Genomic DNA, 7893 nt, shown 5'->3' with positions numbered 1-7893 from the left:
GAAGTAATAGACGCATCCTTCTAATCATATTGGTGTTTCAGGAAGGAACACTGATTTATAAAAGCAACAATGTAGCTTTAGATAATCACAAAGGTTCCATTCAAAAATTGAAAAAGCATTATTAAAAAAAATCTTCTTTCAAATAATTTAATATATTTATTATCTTCCCCAACCCTCAATCAGTTTTTTACATAAAAACAGTACATAGAAACTGTTCTGATAATTGGCATCTCAAGAAAACATCATAAATGAATTACAATTCATTTATAATGACATAATAAATGAAATTTTAAAGATGCACCTCAGTGAAGGGGCCAATTATCTAGCCTCTCTTGGATGAGTTGATTTACACTCTGAAACTCTAATTAGTCTTGTTAACATAGCAAGAGTTAAGTGAGATGATGTGAGTGAATACATACACACATTTACATTTGCTTTTTTTTTTTTTTTAATTCAAGGGATTTTTTTCTTCTCACTATCAAATATGCCACATGGGAATGATCTGGCTTGCCTGTTGCAAGCCAAACCTGCTAAAAGTGCTGAAGTCTTTTGACAGTCATGCTAATTCGACACCAAAAAATCACATTCACTTAATGGCATGATAACATCAGTACAACTGGTGAGTCAGTACAAAACACAATTTCTATATTGACTGTAATTATGTTTGTTCCCTACATGGACTTGCAATTTTATTTTGCACTGCAGTGTAACTGCCTGTTTAAAGTAACCTCATGCAATAGTTTTTTTTTTATAGTTTCATGGAAAGAACTAATTTTCAAAAAGGCTTCATTTGAATGTTTTTCAATCCAAAAACTGTCACTGACTGGACTGTACTTCAATATGAGGCTGTACCGACTGTCGTTTAGGGCACAGGATCTTGGCGAAGGCCCGTCGGAAGCTGCTGTGACACAGTGGGTACAGGAAGGGGTTAATGGCAGAGTTCAGCCACAGGAGCCAAAAGGTCACCTCGTACCAGTGGTTCTCCACACAACTCCCACTGCAGGCCGCGCGAATGATCATCAGCAGTGTGTACGGTGCCCAGCACACGGCAAACACGCACACTATCACCGCCAACGACTTGGCAATCTTCTTGTCTCGGGACAGGCGCGACTGTCCTTCCCTAGAGGAGGCTGCAGAGGAGGAGGCCTGGCCCGGCATGGAACAGGCCAGGATCCACGCGCCAGTGTTTTTTCTCTTCCCTTTAGCCTTCCTTATGGTCAAGCCGCTACTGGGTTCACAGCTGGAGGAGGGTGACACCTCGTCATCCTCCTCGATGACGGCGGAGACAGCGGCCGGCTCGCTGGATGACACTTTTCGCGTCTTGACGAAGAACACCGATGACGAGACTCCGCCCGAATCAGTCCACCTCTGCTCCACTTCTGCCTGTCTGTCTTTGCGCGCCGCCCTGCACCTGTTCTTGTTCCGCCTGTGGATGTTCAGGTAGATGCTGAAGTTGAAGAAAGCCACTGACACCAGGGGAGAGAAGAACTCGAAGGTTGAGGCGCTGAGGAGGAAGTACCAGGTGCAGTAGAACTCGGCAAAGCACTGGTCCGCTGGAACTATGCTCTTGCCCACTACCAGCTCCCAAAAGATGATGGCAGGTCCATAGAGCAGGAAGGCCAGCACCCATACAGCCACCATCTTAACCACAGCCTGGTTGGTCATTCCCTGCTGAGCTCTGTATCGCACCTACCACAAACAGAAATAAAAGCAGCAGACTTCAGTAAGATTTACTACTTCAATTTGCGAATAAAACTGATAAAATGATCATTTATCTGCATGTATGGTTTGGTGGCAGATTTGGTGTGTAACAGTTCCATGAACAAGATTTGGTGGAAATATATTTGACCAGACTAATTATTGAGTAAGTATATTAAGTAGTCACAGCACTTATCAGATATGTTTATGCATGCTTTGGTGCATTGTTGGACTACTGTGGGATTGAAAAATTGCATATCTGGATGCACTGCTTGCACGATTTTGCGTGTGTGACATGCTGATATCCGTTAGACTGAGGAAACAGGATGCTAGAGGGCTGTCAGTCATCACCATGAAAATAGGCTTTGAAAATAGGACAACGTTCTGCTGGGAAACCTTGGGTTGTGCCGCGATTTTGGTATGAGGTGGCATAAGGTGAATCTACACAAAAGTAGACAGGAGCATTAAAAGTCATGGCTGATCGGCGTATGTACATAGGGACAAAGTAATCAGTGGAAAACAGGACAAGGCACGGGTGAAAACCCAATCTCACAAGTCCACGGTGTTGAGTGTCAGGCTGCTGATGGGAGCATGACACACACACTTACTTTGACACAGTGTGTGGCCTTACCAGTTAATTGACTCTGTCACATTTAGCTGGTTTTGTTTTTTTTTATGATTTAGTGCAAACGGTAATGCCGCACATGAATGCAACCAGACATAATCAAGTAAAAGTCTTTTTTCAGACAGGTAACACATTATGAAGTAATTCATACAGGACATTGTGCATCTTGTTACAAAAAAAATTTGGAGATAAAAGTGAGGCATACCATTGTCAGATTAACTAGCTCCCAGTCTAGGGACGATGGTAACAATATGAGGACTGAGCGATTGTGTGTGTGTGTGTGCGCTATAGGTATATACATTTTATGCCATAAAACAATTGACAAATTTAAACAATGCTTAATGCTATAAAACATATACATTTATATTATAAATGCAAACAATTTTTTATGGCATTAACAGTTTCCTCTGTCTGTCACAGGGACCTGGCCAGCGTGTATTATTCGGCCCCATTGATCCAAAGCTGACTAAATGAAAGGAAACGCTCGAGTTTTTTTTTTTATTGTTTTGTACCGTATTTCAGGAAACACAACTGTCCTCTGGGGGTTGGTCTCCTGGGGTGAAAGGAGATGTTTTCCCCATTTTGGATTTTCCTGGTTGTGAGGTTTCGGTTCTCTCTGTGCGTGTGAACTCGCTTATAAAACTGACATGAAGTCAACCTACTACCAGTGTGTGTGCAACAGTTTTTTTTATTATAGTATATATATATATTTTTGAGGGAACGTACAAAGGACAGTTGGAGATGTGGCTTGTTAATGTTGTTGTTAATGCCCTAATATAAATATATAGTTGTAAATCTAAAGACATATTTCACCACATTCTCAAGGTCTTGTATAGATTAACATTCAATCAATATCAACCCCATACAAATTCCCCAACCAAACAATGCAGTCCATGAGGTCTGGTGCCATCTCCCTCTGAAGTATCAATCATGTCACGCTGTGCACAAAAATGCAATATTATCCCGTGTCAGCTGGGAGAATCGCTGCTTGAAGGTGTCTATAATTCCATTTCTTGTAAAAGCATACGTCATTACTCTAGCATAATGTTTTTTGTGAGAACATGATTGTGGTCACAGAATATTGATTCTGGAAAGCTCTGGAAAATCAACTTTTTTTTCTATTCTAAATCCCGCAGACTGTTTTCATATGTCAGGGGCAGTTTTGAGTTGGCCAAGAGCCATCGATTGCTCAGACCATTTTATCCTCTTATAGTAGACGTCATGACTTTATTTGGTAATTACTTTAACTTTTTAAACCCGGGTGTTTATGAGGTTGATTAAGGATACTTGCTTTAGAACAATGCCAAGAAGAGATGAATTCTTGTATTTAATTCTTCACATGTTTCCAGCTCATTTCCATTTGTTTACCCTGGAGCACCATTATGCCCATAAGAGGACAGAGAGAACATTTACATTTACATGAATGGCATTTAGCAGACTTATCCAGAGCGACTTAAAATCAGTAGTTACAGGGGACAGTCCCCCCCTGGAGACACTCAGGGTTAAGTGGCTTTGTGGTCTTCTGTTACACACTAGGCTCACCCCAGAACATGGGTCAGCGGTGGAAGTCAACCGGAAATGAGATACTGTTGCAGGAGTCCAGCGCGAGGCTCCAGAATCACGTGATGAAAGGTGCGGCAGCATCAGAGGAACTTAACAAGCCCAGACTTTCCAATGTGAGGATGACAGAACCAAAGCTGCTGCTGGTTTTTTTAAAACAGTCGCCCAACAGTAGAGTGGTCCCGAGACCCTGCGCGAGATAATCATACGCTATGATGAGATTTTCAGCTGCATTGCTCAGTTCACACAATACAAGCCGGATGCTGGGAGCAATTTTCATCTTTTTTTTTTTTTTTTACCGATGCATCAGAATGCAGGGTTGTGTCATGAAAATTGCTGTTCACTGTCAGACTCTATCCATCGTGATGAATCTTGAACCAGATTGCAAAGAACAAAGACGGAAAATTACTAGCGAATATGCCTGTTCGTTCATTCATTCATTCATTCACTGTGTCCTGTGCATAGTCACTCACCGCCCGGGTGACAGACAGGAAGCGGTCGTAACTGATCAGGACTATGTTGAAGACGGAGGCGGTGCACAGGAGATAATCCATCACCAGCCACAGCTTGCAGAGGCCGCGCCCGAGCATCCAGCGGCCGGTTAAGATGTAGGGAATGTAGATGGGGATACAGAAAGCTCCTTCAAAAAAGAACAAAAAAAAAAGGTTAATGGCACTGTGGCAAAATCGTGAGTCTATGGTTAAACCTGTTTGGACCATAACACCGAACAACATGAAGTAGGAGGTCAAAGGGCACGCCAGCTTCAGAATCCGCTCGTTTTCCTTTGTATTTGCACTGATTCTGCTTGGCACCTTACTTTCCTTCTTTGTTGTCTATGTGTTGTCTGGTTGGTCTCTGTCGCACACGGGCACTTTATGTCAGTCGTGTATTTTAAACGTTGCGCGTAGCACCCGGTCCCGGAGAAACGCCGTTTCGTTTCACTATGCGCCGTCCAACCCATCTGAAGCTGTGCTCACCTCATTGTTCCGGCAATGTTTCGCTTTCGTGACGATCTTCACAGACCCACAATGCACACTCTGCCTTGCCCTGGAGTTTGTACTGTGATTCCATGGTCCCAATTGTGAAATTCCTGACACTACATTAAAGATGGTGACGAGTCCGAGTCGACGGCACATTGAACAGCGGGGTGGTACGGTGCCGACAAAACAACCCATGGCTGAACACACTCAAGACACTTCCTTCATCGCTTCGTCCCCTCACCATAACATGCAGCAATGCGCCGACTGTGGAGAGTTCCCGGGAACCACCACTTCCCATGACATCTCCTCCATCCTCAAAAAGGCCCAGCACAGGATGTACTCTTCGAACCTTCCATGCGGTTCTGCACGTCCTGTGCTCCACCGTCACAGTCCGGCTTGGAGAGGAACCGCCTGCAGCGGACTGTAAGAACGGCGGAAAGAATCCCCCCTGCCCTCGGTCCAGGACTTCTGACCCCTTCTGAACCATCTCTGACCCCTAATCCATAAAGATCAGATCAATCTTTATTGCCGTCGCCACTTTTCACGGAACAACGAAATTTAAGGTGTGAGGCATATACAAATGACACCGGTTTCCACTTCATACCTTCGTTCCATATTGTTATCTTGTTTATAACATGTATTTTGTCTAAATAAGATCCTTGATTGTGTTGCTGGTGAGGCACCGACGGCAGGGAACCAAATTCCACTAAAACACGATTCTGAATCTGATTCCGAGACACACGGCAACTGTAAAAATGCCTGGAAATGATCAGCGCAGCGCAGCGTACGTTAAGACGGGCTCTCTGGGCTTCGGCTTAATTGCTGGATGGGCCCTGTCGAAATGACGAAATAAAAGCAGCCGCGCCGAGAAAGCGGGGCCCGAAGCCCCCCCCATCTGCAAGCTCCAGGCGAGACTCAAAGAGGGGGGCCCAGCAGGGCGTGTGCTCGTGTGCACGCCTTTTCCACAGTCACCGCCGCCAGAACAGTTTCCTCAATGAGCCATTCACCTTCCAAGCGTGTACTCCGCATCCTTCGGCATACATCACACATACAAAAAGAAAGAAAAGGTCACATGTCGGGGTGCCATGCAGCTTCCTCCCCACTATCCCCATCCCCATCCCCCGGGGGTCTCAGTGAAAGGCTCAGATCCTTGCACAATTACCCCAAAAAGTCGAAAGTCTTCTTTCCTGGCGTGGTGGCACCATCCCGAGCGGCTGGAGATCCCGTGCGAGGGTTCAGAACTTTCCCCCCCCCCCCCTCTCCCACGCCGAGCTCTCCCACTCAGGACCCGGAACATCGTTACCTGGGTCGGTTCAGCGCAGCGTCCACGGGGGATTTTCCAACACGTCCGGGGCTTCTTTCGCGTTAACACGAGGCGACTGAAACACTTAATGCACTTGAAGTATTCCACGCACACGCTGCCACTGAGTTTAAAAAGTGGTATAAAAAGTCAGCTTACCCACGAGGAAGTCCGAGATGGCCAGGTTCAGGAAGAAGTAGTTGCTCTGATTTCTGAGGCTCTTGTCCACCACGAACGCGAGTATGACCAGCGCGTTTCCACCCACCACCACGACCACCAGGGTCACCATGAGAACGGTCAGGATGACCAGGACGTAGCCCGGCAGCGCGGCGGCGGCGGCGGCGGCGTCGGCGTCGGGAGGGAGACCCCAGCTGGCGTTGCGCTCCGGCGGGAACGCGCCCATCGTCGCGGTCCTCAGGAAGCCCGCCACGTCGCGACCTCCACCGGCGTCATGCCCGCCTGCGTCTGCTGCGCTGGCGGCGGCGGCGGCGGCGGCGACGGGTCCGACGCGCGCGCGCGCGCGCGCTCGTCGCTCCTGCAGGACGTCGCGACTTCGCAATAAGAATTTTTTAGAATCGATCTGCTCTCAGCTCCGAAGCCTGCCTATATATCTACATGCATGTCTGCCCCTGTGTGTGTGTGTGTGTGTGTGTGTGTGTGTGTGTGTATGTGTGTGTGTGCGTGTGTGTGTGTGTGTGTGTGAACAGGACTGAAAAGCACAATAAACGTATAGCGAGACATCGGTCTGATTGCAAATTTCCATTTTGTCTTTGTATGCATGTCTGTGTAGAGTAAGACTGGCATTTTCGCAAAAGACAAAAAACAATGTACAAGTGGACGCTTACGGGTCCAACAAGCAGTGTGGGAATTTTCCAAAAATGAAATAAAGCAGAAAACATAAAATGCAAACCAACAGAGAGCATCAGCGTTCACATGGCAACCAGTCTCTGTAACACTGCACATGGCAGTAAATTATGTGGTCTGTGATTCTGACACATTCTCAAGTACCCTCTGGACATTCTCCAGATGAGTACTACTGTGTGACCACAGAACAGTCAAGCATTGCAACGTTTAATTTGTTTTAACCTTATGTACAGTCTCCAGATCCTTGAGGAGGAGGCTCGGCTGTTATTACTGGGTCTATGATGGGTAGAAAACTCCGCTGGCGCCCGTTTGCCTCCAAATCCAGTTCTGAAAGGAATCCTACGAGCTCAGAAGAATGTCAGTGGCTCGTCCCACGTGGCTCCTCTGCAGGTCACTAGTGATTTGGATTCAGGCAGCGAGCGCAGCCCTCGTGTGTGTCCCCGAATCTCGCTGCTTTGACACCGGCTTGTGAGCCAGGGTCCTTTGTAGGGGGCACAGCGTGATAGCCGGCCCCTGCGCACGCTCTCATCACCATCCTATCTTTACTCTGTCCGGCTATTGTCAGGTCGGTAATTACAGCCTTGTCAGTGTCCCCTCTCCTTCGTTTTGTGTGTGTGTGTGTGTGGGATGAGTCACTGGCTCGCAAGCGCACCAGACGCACAAGCGGGTGTACACAGCTGCGCCTCAGGGTGTTTGGGGTGGGGCTGCTGGTGTCATCGATGGCGTTCAGAGAAATGTAATGTATTTAATTCGCATCTGTCGGCGTGGAAGCACGGTGTCTAATGAAGGCTTCGTCTGGCACCAGCGTGTGACTGTTAGGCTCCCCATAGTGCCATTCCGTAATAGCGGCAGACTATCCCGGACTT

General features: G+C 46.9%; 1 protein-coding gene across 1 annotated transcript; it reads right to left on the bottom strand.

Moving 5' to 3' along the window:
• Positions 1-303: 303 nt before the first annotated feature.
• LOC114802215 (histamine H3 receptor) lies at positions 304-7134 on the bottom strand. The gene is made up of 3 exons (XM_029000925.1): positions 6323-7134; positions 4357-4523; positions 304-1689 (listed from the first exon to the last, which is right to left on the bottom strand). Exons 1-3 carry the CDS (start codon positions 6564-6566, stop codon positions 817-819), a joined length of 1284 nt encoding a protein of 427 aa, XP_028856758.1. The 5' UTR covers positions 6567-7134; the 3' UTR covers positions 304-816.
• Between the last annotated feature and the right edge of the window lie 759 nt (positions 7135-7893).

Source organism: Denticeps clupeoides, chromosome 13 (assembly GCF_900700375.1).
Source record: "Denticeps clupeoides chromosome 13, fDenClu1.1, whole genome shotgun sequence".
NCBI lineage: Eukaryota > Metazoa > Chordata > Actinopteri > Clupeiformes > Denticipitidae > Denticeps > Denticeps clupeoides.
This window is presented reverse-complemented; position numbering and strand designations above follow the sequence as displayed.

What these genes read in the sequence shown, in the direction of transcription:
- LOC114802215 (XM_029000925.1), bottom strand. Translation starts at nt 6,566, where the DNA reads ATGGGCGCGTTCCCGCCGGAGCGCAACGCCAGCTGGGGTCTCCCTCCC. An exon ending in CATCTCGGACTTCCTCGTGG is followed by an intron (nt 4,524 to 6,322) that starts GTAAGCTGACTT and finishes TCTTTTTTGAAG; the next exon opens with GAGCTTTCTGTATCCCCATC. An exon ending in TCCTGTCTGTCACCCGGGCG is followed by an intron (nt 1,690 to 4,356) that starts GTGAGTGACTAT and finishes TGTTTGTGGTAG; the next exon opens with GTGCGATACAGAGCTCAGCA.